At 47.7% G+C, this 20,510-nt stretch overlaps 1 protein-coding gene across 1 annotated transcript in view; it reads right to left on the reverse strand.

Annotated features, from left to right (window-relative positions):
- The window catches only part of Strump (WASH complex subunit strump), a 46,213-nt gene extending 26,196 nt beyond the window's left edge, over positions 1-20,017 (reverse strand). The window contains exons 1-8 of the mRNA XM_055069063.2: positions 19,309-20,017; positions 18,335-18,569; positions 17,055-17,161; positions 15,235-15,319; positions 14,808-14,908; positions 13,756-13,948; positions 6,233-6,385; positions 2,989-3,102 (exon numbers count right to left, since the gene is read on the reverse strand). Coding sequence (XP_054925038.1) covers positions 2,989-3,102; positions 6,233-6,385; positions 13,756-13,948; positions 14,808-14,908; positions 15,235-15,319; positions 17,055-17,161; positions 18,335-18,556 — 975 coding nt within the window. The 5' untranslated portion in view covers positions 18,557-18,569; positions 19,309-20,017. The remainder of the gene's footprint in view (positions 1-2,988; positions 3,103-6,232; positions 6,386-13,755; positions 13,949-14,807; positions 14,909-15,234; positions 15,320-17,054; positions 17,162-18,334; positions 18,570-19,308) is intronic.
- Between the last annotated feature and the right edge of the window lie 493 nt (positions 20,018-20,510).

Here is a 20,510-nt window from a genome sequence, read left to right on the forward strand (position 1 = left end):
ACATCTGGCGCCCAACGTGGGGCTCTTGGGGCATCGGACGATAGTTAAACAGTTTTGCTTCGTTCGAGAGCTTTGTTTGAACCGAAGCGTAGGCCTAGCGTGGATTTTGATCGCTAGCGTCGGCGGCGTGCTTTCTTGAGAGAGGCGACGGTGGCTGTAGTGTGTTTGGACTTGTCAACATGCTAAGCCTTTTCGCAAGTGTTTTTTTTTAATGACATTCGTCTGTACGAGAGCCACGTGGTCTGCATCCTGGGAGAGCGAGGCTGAGCGCCCGCGGAGCAGTGGCAAGCCTGAAGCGAGTGAGTACGGAAGCCTCGTGGGTGGTCCGAATTTCTTATGTAAATAGCTTCTTCTATCTCTTTGACTCGGATGAAGTCGCGGCTCTGGGAGCCGGGTGGCCGCGGGCCACGGGTGCCACGACGGGCTGACTGGTATTGCGGCCTGGCACCGGGCGCTCCGACACCGTCTGGGACGGTGGGCGCCGTCAACTCGGATGCTGTGTGCACCGAGCGGAGTAGGACCACCTCACAGAGCTAACGTCTCCTCGCGGCTGCCTGTTTTGCGCCCATTTTGGGTGTTGTTTTTGGATGCCGGTTGTTGTCAGAGTAGCGACGATTTAGGCCTAAGGCTTTACGAAGCTGCCTGTCGCACGTGGAGGGACACAACCTGGTGGACCGTGGCGTTGAGGCGTTGCAATTTGCTTCCCTCATTCTATTTAGCCTCGCACGAATTGAAATTACTCGTTCGGCTCAAGGAAGCGAGCTTCGTTCACGTGAACTTAGCATCTGAGTAGCTGCCCGATCTTTTGCTAGCCGAGTTGAACATCGTACCACGTGGGCGATGCGCATGCAGAATTCCTCTCCTTTGCACTACTGTAGTGTTTGCCGAGTGTGTTGAGTTTACGCAGCGTGATTGGAGTCACCCCTGGCTTGCTGTCACCTGCACATCGTCTGCGCGGCTGCCCCGGACTACGATCGAGTCACCCCGGGCGATGGTGATGCTGTGGCCAGTTCGGCGCAGCGACTTCGGCGGCCTCCTGCATCAGCTCACAACCCTCGGCGGCGGACAAAGGAGCCAGCGGTCACCGACAGCTACGGCGGCTCTTGCCAGCTGGGCGCGTCGGCGCGAGCGACGCTTGCTCGTACCGACTACTGCGTCGTCGTCTCCGGAGTCCTGGCCTGGGATCGTGCCGTCGAGTCGCAAAGCTGCTGCTGTGACCGGCGGACGCCAGCGTGTGGACATTTCCCCGGCGCGGCCACTGTTGCATGTACCACCTTGTTCGCGAAGCACGGCTTAATGTTAGACCGTGTGACATGTTTCGCCGGAATAAGAAGTGATTTAAGGTTGGGGGGATGTGGGGATGCGCGACCCTCGCGCCTCCCTTGATGTTTTCCCGCATAGCGCATTCCCTGATATGCTGTTTTTCCCGCACGGCTCGCGTGGCCTGGCGCTCGGAGTGGTACAAGCGCGGTGTGAGAGATGGCGCCACCGTCGCGGCGGGGTTACTCGGGCGCCGAGGGACAGGCGCTTGCTCTTTCCCGGCGGGTGGGCGCGCGGCGACCGATGCATCTGCGAGACCGCCTCGCGTGGCCGCCTTGGAACGCGCCACGATTCGCGTGACTATACACGCGAACGACCAGGCGTTGGGATCCAGCATGGAGCGAACATATTCGCTCGCGAGGACGCGGTGAGTCGAACTTCTAGATTTGTCGCGCGCCTATCGGCATGTTTTGGGGATATGAACTCGGCTAGCAGGCATTGATCCATGAAAGGTGCAATAAATGCCCTTGTGACTGTTTGCACTACTGTGTTGTCGTTCCTTTGTCCCAAGAGTACGGGAGGAGAACCCCGTATCTCCCACACTTGCTTATACGGTATCCTTTGAGAACTCTATTATTGTTAATGTTGCGGAATGAGGTTGATTACTCATCATCATCATCAACAGCCCATTTTATGTCCACTGCAGGATGACGGCCTCTCCCTCCGATTTCCAATTACCCCTGTCTCGTGCCAACCGATTTCAACTAGTGGCCGCGAATTTCCTAATTTCTTCACCCCATCTAGTCTTCTGCCGTCCTTGACTGCGCTTCCCTTCCCTTGGTATCTATTCTGCAACCCTAATGGTCCAACAGTTATCTAACCTGCACATTACACTACCCGCCCAGCTCCATTTTTTTCTTTTAATGTCAATTAGAATATCGGCTATACCCATTTGCTCTCTGATCCAAACCACCCTCTTACTGTCTCTGAACGTTATGCTTAGCATTCTTCGTTCCATCACTCTCTGCACGGTTTTTAACTTGTTCTCAAGCTTCTTTGTCAGTCTCCAAGTCTCTGCCCCATATGTCAGCACCGGTAAAATGCACCGATTATATGACCTCCCTTTTCAATGATAATGGTAAGCTTCCAATCAGGAGCTGACAATGTCTGCCGCATGCGATCCAACTCAATTTTATTCTTCTATAAATTTCCTTATACAAGGAAAAATATGGCACAGACTTAAATTTTCTGAATTTCGTGCAGAAGCCCCAGCGCCGGTACACCACTGCGATGCCATAGATTACAAAAATATTTTGTTGCATTTGGGCCACTGTGGCTAAGTGAAAGATTTGGAAACTTGCTCTGCCTCTATTAGAATAAGTTGTAGTTTCATGGTCACTGATAAAAAGTTAACTTGGCATGAGCAGATGCTGTCAGAATTCATGACATCATGGTGAGCTGGTGCGGAAACTTCCGAGATGGCATCACCACCCACTATTCATATTTGAGTTTTTCTCACTTACAATGTGACGTTCTAAGCTTGTAGACCGAGGCGGTTGATCACAATACCTTGACTCACAGACGACCGTGACATAAAAGTCATGCAGACGTCGTTGGGTAATCAGGAAATTATCAGATTTTGGTGCCACTGAATTACGGTAATTTAAGTGAAGCAGCAAGACCTGTGTTTGTTTGAGGAACAACAGCACAAGCCCTGCCCTCTTGTACCTGGTCCTTAACATTTGCAGTGTCCAGGGTGTTGAGCAGAGCCTGCCGAGCTGCCTTGTAGGGCTCCCAGGCATCCACCAGGTTCACTGTCATGCCCATGTAGATGCTTATCACCTGGGAGGTGAAGTGAACACGTTACATGTGTGGCTTAGTTCTTTTGGTGGGCTTTTTTTGGCACAGGTGAAGGCTAACATGCACAGAATGATGGCTCAATCTGCAGGAAGAGCAGTGAGATCGCAAGATAAAAGAAACACCACACCTGAGCCACTTTAAAGCCACCCAAAAGAAAAGAATGATCTTAAGTGTAGTAGTAAATTACCCTTCTACAACAGCAGAGAGACCATCGCTACCCTGAGAATAGGCTCGATAAGCCAGAAAAGGTTCAAAAGCACTGCGCAAGAGGTACAAAACGCACTTGGCCCTAAAGTGAATATAAATTTTTTGTTTTTCATGATTACATTTTAGAAGCAGAACATAAAAAGTACTCTCAACAGCACAACATGACGGGAAACAATATGTTGTTGGTTTCATTCCCAGCTGCAGTTTGCAACTTTTTTAAAATCCTTTGGCTCGAGTTACGAGAAACGCCTGGTATAATCACATGCCACGCTCGAACCTCGTGGTTGCACCGCCAGATGGTGCAGCATGTACAGAGGGATGCACAAAAGAGAGGAGCCCAGCTGCATACATGCTACACTACATGATGTGTTTCGGCAGTGAAAATACAATGTGTCGCCACATTGATACAATACTAATTGCATTCATCCTACATTCACCCACCAACTTCATTCATCCAACATTCATCTAACATTCATCCAACATTCCTCCTAGATAGGCCTTGCCCGAATATTTAATCTGCAAATTTTCTGTTTAACATGTAAGATAAAAGGAGTCGGTCAGTACTTTGGTTATCGTATTTATTTACAATAACCAAAGATTTTGAGCAGCTTGAGCAAACATTGTGTAATCTAAGAATTTTTTCGTTGTTTACTGTATGGTTGTAACCTAAGTGCATTTGTATTGACCACTTTACTATGTTAGTTCGCTACCAATTTATCATGAGCTTGTAAACCTTAGCTAAAATTGTATAATCAGAAGTCTTTGTACTTAAACGTTCTAACTGATTATATTTGTTTCTTTTTCTCATTTGTTGTAACCCACTCCCCTCTTTAGTGCCTTTGGCCCTGAGGGTAATAATAAACAAATAAAATAAATAAACTGAAGATTCAAGCAGATGAGTACAACGATTCCGAGAGCCCAAGTTGTATACCACTGGGGTTGTGGGCAATGTCAGGAAAAACCTGACTGCACCCCTTCGAATTCTGGGATTCCAGAACTGTCACGCGTCTCAACACGGAAACAAGAGGTTGTAAAAACTGCATCCATCGATACAGCAGTTTGGTCACTCTTGACAACTAGTATACATAGTTGACTATTGTTAATTCAACTTCTTGCTTAATTCAAATGTACTGGAAAGCCCTAGTGAGAAAGCATACATTGCTACGGAAGAAAACTTTCTTTAGTCCGAATTTGAAAGCATGCTGCTTCAGTTAACTTGATTTCTATCGGCATCTCCTTATGTGCGCAGCAGTTAGTAAGGCTATGAAGAACACAAAACATTCAGCAGATGACACCACTGTTTCTGTAGGTGTGAATCTGTTTTACTTTATCTTAACTTTGCTTTTCTTTTCAGAACTTTCAGAACTTTACTGCTCCTTTCAGTCTAATGCTGAGGCAGTGTTTAGAAATGTCAGTGCTTGTCGTTGCATGCTGGTGAAATTGTGCTTCAAAAGCAAGAAGCAGAAAGACTTCGAGCAATAAAAAATGTTTCGAATAGTAGTTCATTATTTGTTATCCTTCGTTAATTCATCCTTGCAGATAATTTTACCAAATTTTGAGGTCCCGCAAGCATTGAATTAACGAGATTCGACTGTAATTTCCTTTCGTTGCACAGCACGCAAATTTTTTTCACAAAAACAGCATTTGGCTGTACAGTATAGCCTGATTACATTTCACTTTATGCGTTTCACAGCACGTGTACACTTTGGTTGCTGACAGAGCAGTGTCTAATAATTCCTTAATGAATGGAAGATTTTGAAGGATCACCTTTACTGCTAATAATCTACTTGTCACCACAAAATTAACAAAAATAGAGTTTAAGAAAGACTGCTTTATAAGTTTAAATTAATTCAGTATTTCTACTTAGGGTCCTTCTAAGGACTCCCCAGCAGACCTCATCAGAAATTTTGGTTCCACACAGGAAGTCATAAAGCACTGTCTAGAGAATGTTCTACGGCAAGATTTATTCCAAAACTGGTTCACTATCAGAAGAGACGGGAGAAACTAAAATGTCGCGTTGCCACGGTAACAAGAGGCGAACTATGTGACTAACAAAGACGCATGTGTTCTTTACCTTGACTAGCACCCGCAAGCAACATTCCTTCACTGCCTCTTTTCACATACTTCGCCTGAGGGATTCTGTCTCGTTTGTGCCACTAGCCCTGCCTGTTTCTTTGTTTTTTCCATCTCTTCCTTTCCTGCTGCATGGCGTATTTTCAGAGGCTGATTTGCATGTTCCGTATTGACACGAATATGATTTACCAAAGCCCCGTGCCACAATCAGTGACGGTGAGGGAATTTGGTGCAGTACTGCCTTTATGCAAGGAAGCAACGATCCTTTGAAAGTAAGGGCAAGTGGGCTGCCATATGAATGTTCAGCTGATTCTATGGCATACATTGCTGTAACACAATTTAAAGACGCTATTGCCTCAGGTGATCTAAGCACCATGTCAGCCTGTTTGCAATGCCCAAACCTGGTAATGGCCCTTTAAAGGCTATTATTGTAACTTAGGAACTCATGGCAGTTCACAGTTCCAAATCATTGGGACAAGTCCTTCTGCTATGACATTTTTCGTTTGAAGTGTAGTATTCAGTTTTGTGTCACTCACTAGACTCTGGCTATGGGTTTGAACATCAGCCTGTACATGACCTGCACATTTAAAAGATACACAAGAAAAGGTATGTGGATGAAGCAGTGAAAAGCTGCGCATCGTTTTCTTACAATAACCATAATTATGCATATTCTTTAGAGTGTACAGACCTTTGCAGAAACTACAAGCAATTAAGCCGATGCACCAAGATCCTTTTTCTCTGCTAAACTGTGACAGTTATCGCACATACGAACTCCATGTATTACTTCAGACAAAGGATCGCATGCGGCTACAGCCAGAAAATGAACACGCACCCAGTTGTCGGGGAAGTACTTGTCGACAATCTCTCGCATCTTGGCCTGCTGGTTGTGAAGGATCTCAGGGGCAAAGTACAGCACCACGTACAGCATGGCTGCCTGTGTTGCCAGGGCCATGCTCCGGTGCTCCGGCAGTGGGTAGGCCGAGATCTGCCAAGACAGAGACCGAGGAGAATTGCCGTTTCGGGGTTCACCCCATAAGTGATTCACAGCAGCCTTCCAGCCATATTTCTATTGAGTCTTGCACTGCCAACTACTGACAGGGTCGCAAGAAATATGTAGGCAACCTATACTTTATTTATTTATTTAAAATACCTTACGGGCTGTTGGGGTCTCGGTGCTGACGCCCGTTATTGCCAATGGGTCGCAAGCCCCAAGGGTAGCGTTGGCCTGGCGGCCTGGGGCACTGGAAGCATCCGAAGGTCCCGGCAAAGCAAGAGAAGACTGGTAACAGAACAACTTGTTTATTCTAACATAGCAAAAGAGCGGCCGGTCAGTTCGACCGAAGTGGAGAGACGGGAGAGCACGTAACTCAACAGTACAAATCGGAGCCTCTCTCCTGGCGTCCGGGGGCAGCTGCTCTTATACTCTCGGCGTCGCGGGCCAGCAGGAAGGTCACGGGATGAGCCCACGCGACGGCGGAGCATGAGCCCACACGACGGCGCGCACGGTCGAGCCGAGAGACATGGTGAGCCGAGTGTAGTGACGCATCGCCAACCCGCCGACGGACAGACCTGCTGGCTCCTCACTTGGGGAGCTCCGCTCCCCGGCTGCCGCGCTTTGACAAGCGTGGGCACACACACACACACACATACGAAGACACGTGGCACTGAAACACGCCTGGACACGCTTGGCGGGGAGGCGTTGCGGCGGCGTCGCACGGGCCAAAATGTCCGCCGCTTTGAACGAAGCCCCGGCGTCCGTTGCATCCGCGCCGGCATTACCGCGCGTTGTAGGCGAAACGTAACAGACCGCCCCGCCGGGGGAAGGAGATCCCGATGGTCAGGGGACTGCATCCGCTGTCCGGAGGGATGTCGCTCGATGATGCTCATAACCGAAGTCGGGCGTCCTTTGGCGTTTCTTGAGCGCAGCGCACAGAGAAGGCCTCGTTCTCACGTTCAGGTGCACACAGGACACTGCAAAGTGACTTCGGGAGAGTTGACATTTTTGTTCTCGTTTCCGGCAAGCGTTAGAACTACGCCGAAAGTCAACCGCTCAGTCAGCAAGCATGGCACAACCCTCACTAAGCCCTGCCAGGCTCTTTCCCCTTTTATACTGCTGCCTAGTTCCTTACAGTAGTTTAGCAGCACTCAGAACGCGTCCACAAATCGGAAAAATTGCACTAAAAAGCACATCATCACTTTGAAACACTACACAAAAGCAATAGGTTAAAAATCCTGCCTCAGGAAGAAAAACATCCGTAACAAGCAATTTTGAGGCTAATTCCCACGTTAGGGGCTTCGACTTAAGCCATCGGCGTTACCGTTGAGACTCCCCTTTTTGTAACGCACCTCAAAGGAATATTGTTGCAAAGCGAGGCTCCAGCGCAGGAGGCGGCCATTTTTGGGAGAGATGGTCTGCAGCCATTGGAGAGGGCAGTGATCCGTCTCAATGATAAACCTCGAGCCAGCTAGGTAACATGACAATTTCTGAACGGCCCACACGATACACGCACACTCTTTCTCGGTGGCGCTATACGCCTGCTCACGACTCGTCAGCTTACGACTAGCATACAGGACGGGGTGTTCTACTTCTCCATTTTCCCGTTGGCACAGTACAACGCCCATGCCTCGCTCACTAGCATCACACTGAACAACGAACCCTTTTGTGTAGTCGGGCGATCGTAGCACAGGCTGGCTTGTTAGGGCGCTCTTTAGGGCGCTAAAAGCTCTTTCCTTTGTCTCATCCCAGACGACTGTTTGCGGCTCTGTCTTTCTTAGAGCATCCGTCAAGGGAGCCGCGATATCAGAGTACCTGGGGATGTACCTCTGATAGTAGCCGGCGACACCTAAGAACGACCGAATATCGGTCTTCGTGCGCGGTTGCGGGAAGTCTCGCACAGCGGCCACCTTTATTTCAGAGGGGCGGCGACGACCCCGACCAATCACGTGTCCGAGGTAGACAACCTCGGCCTGTGCTAACTGGCACCTGGGAGCCTTGACTGTCAAGCCCGCATCGCGCAGGCGGGTTAGCACTGCCCGCAAGTGCGCCATATGCTCAGGCCAGGATGCGGAGAATATCGCTACGTCGTCTAGATACGGTAACGCGAATTCTTGCTGTCCCCGCAACACTTTATCCATGAGGCTTGAAAAGCAGTATGGCGCGTTCTTCAAACCAAAACTCAAAACTTTAGGACGGAATGTCCCCATTGGTGAAATGAACGCCGCATACCTACTAGCCTCTTCTGTAAGTGGAACCTGCCAATAACCCCTGACAAGATCTAGGGTGGAAATAAACTGAGCGCTACTCACTCTCTCAAGGCGCTCCTCGATGTTAGGGATCGGATAAATTTGATCCTTAGTGATGGAATTAAGCCTGCGGTAGTCGACGCAAGGACGAGGTTCCTTGCCCGGTACCTCAACTAAAATCAAAGGGGAGGTATAATCACTCTCACCCGCTTCAATAACACCGAGCTGTAGCATTTTCTTTACCTCAGCCTCCATAATATCGCTCTGGCGGGGTGACACCCGGTACGCCTTGGATCGTACTGGCTCTGGGGAGGTAAGTTCTATGTCATGAGTAAGGACAGAAGTCCTACCAGGCCTCTCAGAGAACAGACCTTGAAACTCTTGTAAGAGCTGGTGTAGTTCGGTTTTCTGCTCAGGCGACAGCGATGCTTGACTTATTAAGTCACTAATGACTTGATCGGTGTCTTTCCTGTTCGTCACTGAGCCTAGTCCCGGAAGCTCGACCGGAAGCTCTTCGGGCACGTTTACCATCATGCACACCACTGCTTCCCGTTGCTTATAGGGTTTGAGCAGATTACAGTGGTAAACTTGCTGTGCTTTCCGCTTTCCTGGCAGACTCACCACGTAGTTAACGTCCGACAGTTTTTGAACAATCCGTGCTGGGCCCTCCCACTGCACGTCGAGTTTGTTCTTTAGCGATGTGCGCAATATCATGACCTCATCGCCCACCTCAAAACGACGGGCCCTGGCTGTCCGATCATAATAAACCTTGGCCCTCTGCTGGGCCTCTGCCATTGCTTCACCTGACAACTCCTGTGCCCTTCTTAAGCGTTCAAGGAGCTTAAGCACGTACTCTACCACGACTGGGTCGTCGCCCCCGCCTTCCCATGATTCTCGAAGCATGCGAAGCGGAGATCGCAGCGAGCGACCGTACACCAGCTCAGCTGGCGAGAACCCCGTAGCCGCATGGGGCGCGGTTCTTAATGCAAACATCACTCCAGGCAGACACAGCTCCCAGTCAGTTTGATGTTCAAAACACAATGCTCTCAACACGCGCTTCATGACGGAGTGGAGCTTCTCAACGGAATTCGACTGGGGGTGGTGCACTGAGCTGTGTAACAGCCTTACCCCGCACCTTTCGAGAAAGGCTGTCGTCAAAGCGCTAGTAAACACTGTGCCCTGATCTGCAATGGTCTCAAGGCAATCCGACAGCTCGTCATCCTCAGCTTCTAACTCAAGAATAGCCCTTAGCAGTTCTGGTTTTCTGAGTTTGTCTGAGACATCCAGACCCAACTCTCTTGCAAGCTCCAGCAATATCGGTTTGCGCAACGACTTCAAATCCATGGCTGCTCTGAATGCTGCTTTCTCTACTGCCTACTATTGTCTTGCCGCAAACTAACCCGGCAGAAACGACAACCACAATTACCAGCTCTGTTTCTAACACTAACAAAAGCCTGGCAAAACTCAGAAGAAGAAAGTCCCGCACTCACCAAACCTCGCAGCCAAGACTTCAGCGCAGTCGTTCCGCTGCAGGCAACCAGTCATCACACAGGGCTCGTTGCGCTGCTCCCGGATGGTCGTTGAGCTGCTCAGCATACAGTCAACCGCATCTCTTCGCTGCTGGCCTCCGTTGTCGCGATCCCACCGCTGGCAACCAGTTGTTGGGGTCTCGGTGCTGACGCCCGTTATTGCCAATGGGTCGCAAGCCCCAAGGGTAGCGTTGGCCTGGCGGCCTGGGGCACTGGAAGCATCCGAAGGTCCCGGCAAAGCAAGAGAAGACTGGTAACAGAACAACTTGTTTATTCTAACATAGCAAAAGAGCGGCCGGTCAGTTCGACCGAAGTGGAGAGACGGGAGAGCACGTAACTCAACAGTACAAATCGGAGCCTCTCTCCTGGCGTCCGGGGGCAGCTGCTCTTATACTCTCGGCGTCGCGGGCCAGCAGGAAGGTCACGGGATGAGCCCACGCGACGGCGGAGCATGAGCCCACACGACGGCGCGCACGGTCGAGCCGAGAGACATGGTGAGCCGAGTGTAGTGACGCATCGCCAACCCGCCGACGGACAGACCTGCTGGCTCCTCACTTGGGGAGCTCCGCTCCCCGGCTGCCGCGCTTTGACAAGCGTGGGCACACACACACACACACATACGAAGACACGTGGCACTGAAACACGCCTGGACACGCTTGGCGGGGAGGCGTTGCGGCGGCGTCGCACGGGCCAAAATGTCCGCCGCTTTGAACGAAGCCCCGGCGTCCGTTGCATCCGCGCCGGCATTACCGCGCGTTGTAGGCGAAACGTAACAGGGCCCAAAGGGCATTAAGTAAGGAGGGTTTAGTTATCACAATGAAAGTACAAGCAAAAAAGTAAGGGACAAGGTTACTAAGCAAGGAACGTCAAAATGTAACGCAACAAAGTAAATTGCAAAATACAAAACAAGGTTCCAACACATGTGAACAAAAAAAAAAATGCATTACAACAAAATACATTCGTGAAATAAGCACTAAAAGAGCATTCAAGTAAGTGAAGAAGAAAATGCAACACATCACAAAATAAACAAATTATGAACTGAACAACTAATCCATGACACAGCGCTATTGAAAAAAAATCACCTCCAGCTTGTGATGAAACAGATTCAGGTTATTATCAGAGGCGATATCACCGCGAAGATCGTTCCACATGCGGACGGCTTGTGGAAGTGCGGATGTGTTAAAAGCATTCATATTACCAAAGATGCGCATGAAGCTGAGGTGATTATGTAGCCTGTGTGACGTGAAAAGGGGGCGTTCAAGATGTAACGAGGCTATTTTACTGCTGTAGACGTACTTGTGAAACAGGCATAGGAGAGACATTTGACAGCGAATGGCCAATGGTTGAAGGGAATGATCGAGTTTAACCTGAGTCACACTTGAATGATGGTCGTAGTTCCTTGAAATGTAGCGGGCGGCTCTGTTCTGAACTGCTTCAAGCATGTTAATTTGATAATGAGCGGAAGGGGACCAAATAGATGAGGCATATCCAAGTTGTGGGCAGATGAAAGTTAAATAGGATAATTTATGAACATTAGAGGGGCAAGGACGGAGGTTGCGGTGTAAATACTCTAATGTTTTTGATGCTTTCGCGCAGGCAGCAGTGATCTGATCATACCGGGAGGGGCGTGGTGTAAGGTGAATGCGAAGATAATTATAAGACAATTTCTGGGACAGCTTGCCTCCTTGTATGTGGTAGGAAAAATAAGAAACCTCACGCTTACATCCAAAAGAAATAATTTTGCATTTGTTTGTATTTAGGGCAATGAGCCAGGTGTTACACCAGTTATAGATAATGTTAAGATCATCTTGAAAGATCAGGTGGTCGTCGGGACAGTTCATTGGTCTGTATAACACGCAGTCATCGGCAAAGATTCTAATACTTGATGATATGTTATTTGGCAGGTCATTTATGTAGATCAAGAAAAGAAGCGGGCCTTGAATGCTGCCCTGTGGAATGCCGTGAAGACACGAAGGGCATGTAGGCCTGTAAAACAAAGTTTGGTGAAGATTTGCCCCACACTACCATCACAAGTTAGAAAAATGAACATCATTCACTACAGCTCCAACTCACTAAAGTATAAATTAGCCGAGTTCGCTTGCATTCCAACTCACTGGGAATTAGACCCCGCTGGGCTTACTTGGATTCAAGACTTCTAGGAGTCACAGCGCACTGAACTCGCTCGAGCTCGAACTCACCAAACTCGGAGTGGAGTACACTTGCTCTTGCATGGACTTACCTCAACTAGCTCGATTCAGACTCATGTATACGTGAACTTGACTCTCTCAGGCTCAGACTCACTTCGACTCACCCAGATTAAAATTCACTTGGCTTCACAGGGGTTCACTCACACTCATGGTTGGCTTTGAGTCCAAGTCAGTCAATTCATGGCTGAGTTACTGTTGTATGGCTATCATATTAACAACAGGGTGTTGCATCATATTACAGGTGTTACAAGATTGCCTTTCGGCCCCAGGTTTTCATCTCTCTGACCACCATGTTATGTTATTGTATTCAAGGGCAGACTTCATATGTCTGGTTCAGTGCGGCACTGGTTGCAGCAGCTCAGGTTTTCTGCGGCTAAGCATGAGGTCATGAGCGCGGTTCTCACCGTGCAGTGATGGGTGCGACATGCAAAAATACTCCATTGCTGAGCTTTGGTTGCACATTAAGGAACTCCAGATTGTCCAAATTAAACTGGAGAAGCATAATGTAACACGTTGAAAGCCCCTGTGTATGTATGCTTTGGGCTGTTAAGCCACGTCAGTCATCAAAAGCACCTGGCGATTCCTAAATATCGATCAAATGCATTGTGATTACATGTGTGCCTCCATCTACGTGAACAATTTTCATTTTTTCTTTTATGCTCAAACATTCTGTGCCTCCACCTCAGGAAGTCAAATTTTTAAAGTAAAGTGAAGATTTGTACTTTCGCACACAGTGTAATGAGGCGATGTGACAGACACCAAATTAATATGCGCATCAAGTCCTGCAATGTGTCGTGCGTTATCGGTTGGCACAAAAATTTGCAGATGTGCACGAGCAACCTCTTTTCGAGAAGAACAAAAGGAAGAATTCAATCGAGATGCCCTCTGCAACTGGGACAACACACTACAAGGCAAAGGCACCAGTACCAGTGCCACCCAGCGGTGAGATGGAGAAGCCAAGCAAGCATCAGCCAATCATAGCAGTCGGGGGCATGAGCGTGCTCTTCAAACTCAGTATTGTTCCCTGCGGTAGAGAGAGAGAATGAAGAGGAAAGGCAGGGAGGTTAACCAGATGCGAGTCTCCAGTTTGCTACCCTACACTGGGGATGGGGGATAGGAGTTAGAAAGATGACAGATAGGATTTACTGATTCCCTGCGGTAGAATCAGTAAAGCGTCTGCGAGGTATAATCTTTGAGTGTCAATCTTTGGGTCTGGAGTTCGAATTCTCGCAGGACACTACAACCTTTGTACTTTACATCACTACAAACATTTCAAAAAGCGCTTTGGAATACTTGCGATACCCTGGAAAACCTCAAGATGACTAAATAAGTGAGCCCACAGCAGTTCTTGCGGTAAAAAGGAATGTGGGTACTACCTGGTTGTAGACATCATCCGACCTCAGTCGCCCGAGCACCATGCTGATGTAGGTCTCATTCAGGGTCACTCGTCGAAAGTAATCATCCGGGTAGTTGGCAGGGCGCTTGGCGCCAGGTGCAGACGAAAACCCTGTGCTCCGCAGAAGCTTGCAGACGTCATCGAAGTTGGACTCGTCACTTGAACGCTGCGCACTGCGTGTACGAGAAAAATGAGCACCAGGCAGCAGTTGACACAGGCGGAAAAGTGAATGCTTCAATGCTGATGGCTTGAAAGGTCACGTAAAAGAGAACAAGAAGAGCAATAAGAACAGGCAAGGGTTACGCAAGTGTTATGCTGGAAAGGTGGCTTGCAATATTAGAAGAACCTATTTTACTGTTTGAAAGGTTAGCAGTACAAAACATCGACATGAGAAACAAAAAAGACAACGCATACGTTGGCTCTCATGCATTTTTTTTTTCTATATCTCCTTTGTCCGTGTTTCACAAGCCTAACTTTCCAACAATGAATTCTTATCAACTTACTCAGCTTTCTGCTGTTATAGTGGAACCTTGTTGATTCCAACTCCAAGGGGACCAAAAAGTTATTCTAATAAAACCGAGTTCAAACAAAGGAGACCCCCTTCAAAGTCCGTGTTTCGACCATTTTGACAGGCAGACGAAACTACAGTCTCCAAATGAACCAAATTCTCCATCTACTCTAACTTACAAACAGCAGCTAACCATGCTCGATAGCCGTACAGTGGCAGATTTCCGTGCATCCTCTGCCTTTATGGCACCAATACTCCAGCCGCCTTTTACTATTCTCCACTGCTAGATTCATGAACTCTTTCTCTATTATCCCTAAAGCCCAACGTCTCGGGCAATGCAACTACATCCATGACAGGGTAACCGCAATCCAAAGGTAGGGTAACTATGGGCATGGTAACCACATTCTTATGCACTTCATATATGCAGAACACACCCCTTATAATAAACACATACTACTATAGGAAATAATACACAGATGACATAACACAGACCAATTCACAAAGACGCATGAATGCGAACTTGCCTGTAGCGGTAGTAAGCAACGAGCATGCGCTCCCGAACGATGCCCTCAATTTTCTGGTCGACCACGAGAAGTATGACACCACAGAGGAACAGGGCCTCGCACTGCAATAAGAATATCAGCAGGAAGGTGTAAGCTGCACTTCCACGACAAAGCTGTCAAGTGTTGATAGTCCAGATAGGGAAGATAATTGTTCATCATTAGCATTTGTTCATCTGTTGGCAAATTAATAGGTGGTGTCCCAATAAAGCGCCCAGAGACTGCTTCTTCAAAGCAACAAAAACAGATCTCAAAGTCGGTGCTTCTGCAGGCTGTTTATGCCAGCAGCAATTGCACAGCTGAAAACACGCCATAACTGCCGTGTTTTCGCCACCACCTATGATCAAGTGCTGTAATTCCAGAAATCTGGTGAAGTTTGGCATTCACTCACCATAAGTTGCTTGCCGTCATCATTGACAAGTACTGATTCTAAGGACTGCTGGATGTAGATGCCTTCGTCCAAGTCTTCGAGAAACCTGGCAATTGGCATAAGAATTCAATCCTAGTGAATACAACATGTAAAGCTTCTTGTATACAGCATGGCACACTGCTTATAAGAAGTCCACAATTGCACGATCTCTGGGTCCATAATGAACAACAATCTGACCACTAAAGCAGGGAAGTCCTAAGCTTCCGAAAAATGAACTATCCCTGGTTCAAAGCACATTCTATCTTACACAAGCACAGTTTGTATAATAATTAAGATATTTCACTTGCATAGTAGCCTCAAGTAGCTCACAGATTTTCTCACTGGTGCTTCAAGATAAACCTGTGTGCAGTGATTGCACAGTGGTGCAATCCAGTGCTTTTTAGTACTAGCAGAGCGTGTATAATGACTGAACTGCTTCTCATGCATGCCGGTTCCCAACAATGTTGAGAGGCTTTGAAAAGTATCAGTGCCAGTTTGTGCTAGTTATTCACACTCTATATAATGAGTGAGCTATTTAAAATAAACACTTGTTATAAGTAGCTTATAGATGCCTCAGTTCAAACCTGTGTGGTTTGCTGGTACCAGTGTACCTGCACTGCAATTGAGCAACGCATTGGACACATTGGTTACGTTTAGGGTATTTTGAACACTAACAAGGGCCTGCCCAGACGAAGGGGCAAAATGGCATCCATCTTGATATGCGGTGGCCTAAAGTGCCACTGTACAGAAAGTCACACACCGAGATTTCAAGATAAATATCCAGTGGGACTAGGCAATCGTGTTGCTCTTAATGTCTATAGACAAGCGCAGAATGCCACAAGAATCAAACCTAATCTTCAGCAGGCACTGCAATATGCACAGGCACTACAATCCATGCCACAACTTCCACATGACCAGTATCAGAAATGGAAATAGACAAATTGCAGATGACCATTAGTGGCAAAACAGGGAATGCCCTAGACTGGAGCCAATGTTTCGACATGGGGACTTGCCTTCATCAAGGCCTGGACAAGACAAATCGTTTTCTCTCTGTCAAAACATTGGTTCCAGCCACAGACCTTTCTCGTTCGATCACTATTGAAAATCTCAGGTCACCTTCTACCTACGAACGTCTGTCTTGTTCAAATTACATGGATTTTCTTCATATTATTCATGTTACTGTTTTCACTACAGCAGAAGTAGAGGAAAATCAACCTGCTCATCTTTCCGACTACTGTAAGACCAGGCCTATGGATGCCAGAATCAAAACGCAGTTGCATATTCAAGGGCCCCTAAACCACCTTAGTAATAAAAAAAAGGAAAACAATCTCACGCTCCTCTCCAGCACTTTTCGTTTCCTTCTTTACATGTCATGGTGCCAACAGGGCCATGCACATGACATTACTGGGGTAAAACCTGCCAATTAGTTCATATACGAGAGACATCAGTTCTGATCAGTCAGTCAGAATGCGTTTGCCATGTATAGTCACACTTCTGCTCTTCCTTGTTGTCTCACTTGTCTTTTGTGGACAACTCAAATTATCTCCCCTCGTCCAACATTTAGCGCGTGCATAAGTCAACCTGCACGTGCAGCAGAAGCAGTGTGTCACTGAAAAGCTTCAGTAATGTCCTCGGGTAGCAGAGAAGAGACTGCACAAGGGGAGGGTAACAAAGGCAAGACGGAAACTGCTCCCTTGCCTTTGAGCTCACGGTGATTTAGGGGCCCTTGTTAAAGTGATATTTTGTTGAAAAGGTGGCACAGAATGTTGCTGTATTCTTTACAATTTCCCATGGAGACTCACCGGTTTAGGTCAATGGTATACTTGTGGATACTTTCAAATGCCAAGTAGAACCGCGTGAGGATGTCAATGTAGTTCTCCCGCAACTCTTCATCCCGGTCCTGCAGATGCTGTGAGCATAAAAGATTTCGCTGTTATTGGTGAATCAATTCTGGGGTTCCAAGTGCCAAAACTACCCTTTGATTATGAGGCAGGTCATAGCGGGGGGCTCTGGATAAATGGCCCCTCTGGATTAAGGGGCTATTTAACAGGCTCCCATTGCATGGGACATGGGTGTTTTTGCATTTTGCCCCCATTGAAAAACGATGGCGGTGGCCAGGTTTTGATCCCACGACCTCGTGCTTAGCAGCACAACATCACAGCCGCTAAGCCAGTGCGACAGGTACCCTGTCCTTGGTGCCACACCTGAATAAACAGCTCTCAAAAACAGCACAACAAGCTATGCTTTAAAAGAATAAAATTAGAAAGGTTTGGCTGGTCAAGTCCAGTTTGATGGAAGCATACCTGCCAACCTGTGAACATTGAAAGTTGTAAAAATGTGCGCACACACACACACACACACGCACACGCACACACACTTTATTAAGATTATTTATTTATAGATATAGACCACAACCAGCAATAAACTTTGCATAGCAAATACTGACAAGCAACGCATTGTCTTTAGATCACAGTGACCTTTTCAGCTACACTTCTTCAGGAACATTGCTGTTGCCGATTCGGCCTGAATAAGGAACTTGTCTAATAGACTTGTCTGAAGCAAGTAAACCTCTGGCGTGTGGCTTCTTGTGCTGCCAAATGATGGTGGTGCAGGTAGCATCAAAACACCTTTTCGTACGTATCTCTTTTGATATTGCCCCACCCCATCTTTCAACACCTTACTTCTTGCAAAACTTGACACAAGATTCGTAAAATAAGAGGATGAGCCAAAATTTGTAAACATAGAAAAAAAAAAAGAAGCTAAATTCAGGCAAGCTGGCGGGTATGGTCTATACCTGCCACTTTCCTTGGTGCAAAATGTATGGGATGCCATATGTTAGAATTATAATGCTTTGTTTGGTTCGTTATAATGCTTCAACCAGAAAGAAATGTTTATTATGAAGGCAAAGCAAGGTGAGGCTGACTCATGCATGCAGTCTCTGCAAACCTACACGCCACTTGAAAGCAAGCCACTTCCAAGTCTCTGGACCATGCCTCTACACAAGCCTACTTTCTGCTTCTAGATGGCAAAAATCACACCACAAGGTCAGTTGCATCACGGCAGTGAAGCGCCGTATCCTTACATCATTTGCTTCTATCTTGTTCTCGAAATGGTCGATGACCTTGAAGTAACTGTAGTCGAGGAGGATGTCCCCATACTCGGCCACGTCTTTGCGGTTGTCAAGCTTGAAAATGGATGGGACCACGTCCGAGAGCCGCAGCAGCTCGGCCACGATGGCGTTGCCCCTAGAGACGAGGTGCAGGAGGGTCTGGCCGCAGGCGTTGTTCTCGGCTAGGAAGTCCATGGCGCCAGGTCAACTGCACCGTTTCAAAGACGGCGTTTGAATGAACACAGCAGTTCACACGACGTGTCATAGAGACGGGTATCTTCAAGCGATTAAGGTTCGCTCGGCAAATGTCTCCAAACAAATCACAAGCTGTGTGGCAGCACGATCTGCGCCAAGAAACTTTTCAGAATTCCTTCCTACGTCTAAACCCAAGGCTCGACTGGGCGGATCTGCCGCGCGATATTCTACGCGTGAAGCGAATGATGATCAGCTTTGGAGTTACAGTTGCCTTTTGTCTCGGTGCAATGATTGCCAATTTTGATGTCACATTCGCCTGAAGTTCCAATAGGGCCCGTCAAATGCCGATACAAGGCGCACTGCAGCTTTTACCTCGTATCAAACGTAGTACGTGTATCCGGGCGTCTTTCCACAGGCATGAAACATCGTGCCGCACCGAGTGAGCGCACCAATGACACGTTATCGTTCTGAACATAACTGATGAGAATTTGCGGCTTCGTTCATGACAGGACTACGGCGTTTTATTGTGAAATGAAACAGAGAAGGCAGGTTATTTAAAGGCGACGACCGACCCAAACACTCCGCCCCCCGAACTCAGGCGCATGTGGTTTCGAAAGGTAATCGACTGCAAACGGCAAAGCAACAGCGAAATGACGACACACAGTTACGGACGACATTGCTGAGGCCCTTTCGGACGCTTTGGACGATTCACGCGCTAATTTGTGTGTTTGCACAATATCGCAAGCACGCACATGAGAACGAAAACTTGCCCCTCGTTCACTGGTCCGAGACAGTCAAGTTAACATCCTCCGGGTTCTTGGCCGGCGAATGTGGCTGAACAAGAGCTAATGATGATTCAACATGTGAGGGAACCAGGGTATGTCCTAAATATTCAACTAAATTTACTGTAGCGGTCGAACATTACCACACGCCGACTTATCCAGCCGTTCGCAGCAACCGGCGGCTGGATGGATGGATGGATGGATGTTATGAGCGTCCCCTTTGGAACGGGGCGGTGGCTTGCGCCACCAAGCTCTTACTACTATGCTGCCTAATATCCTACCTATGTTCACCAATGATAAAAAAAAAAAAAAAAAAAAAAACCACTATGAACTACCACGTCCAAATTTTCTGATACCCTATTGCGAACTGTGCTTTTGTACGTCTCCGTCTTTTGTCGTTTCCCTACTTTTCTTCCACCAATCCTCCAATCGCCTCTTACTGATGTCTATTGCGGACCTGTTTGTTTTACCCCTGCTCCCGCTGAACCCAAGGGCTTCAAGGAGGCCAGTGGTGCCTAAATCGACCGCTGGGTAGACGTCCTCACATTCTAATAAAATATGTTCCGTCGTTTCCCTAGCTTTACCGCAGCAAGCACATGTTTCTTCTTCATTCTTATATCTCGCTTTATAGGTGCGTGTTCTAAGGCATCCCGATCTCGCTTCGAAAAGTAATGAGCTTCCCTTTGAGTTATCATAAATGGTTTCTTTCCTAATTTCGTTTTTTCCCCTTAAGTAGTTACTCATGGCAGGTTTCTTTTCCATTGCCGCCACCCATGAGATTAATTCAGCCTCTCTGACTTTCCGCTTGACCTTCTTTGTTGCTGTGTTGCCCACCCCACAGGCCGCATACTTGCTGGTAAGCTTCCTAGTTCTTTTCCTCCACTGTGAATCAATGTTTTGCCTGTACAGATACCTGAACACTCTCCCAGCCCATTTACTTTCCTCCATATTCCTCAGCCGTTCTTCGTACTCAATTTTACTGCGGGCTTCCCTCACTTCAAAACTAGTCCAGCCCATATCCCCTTGCACAGCTTCATTTGTAGTCTTCCCGTGAGCGCCCAATGCGAGGCGACCCACTGACCTTTGGTTCCCGTCGAGTCCTGATTGTACCCCTGATTTAAAGCAAACAACCGCATTTCCAAAAGTAAGTCCTGGAACCATTACCCCTTTCC

This window comes from Dermacentor andersoni, chromosome 9, assembly GCF_023375885.2.
Source record: "Dermacentor andersoni chromosome 9, qqDerAnde1_hic_scaffold, whole genome shotgun sequence".
Taxonomy (NCBI): Eukaryota; Metazoa; Arthropoda; class Arachnida; order Ixodida; family Ixodidae; genus Dermacentor; species Dermacentor andersoni.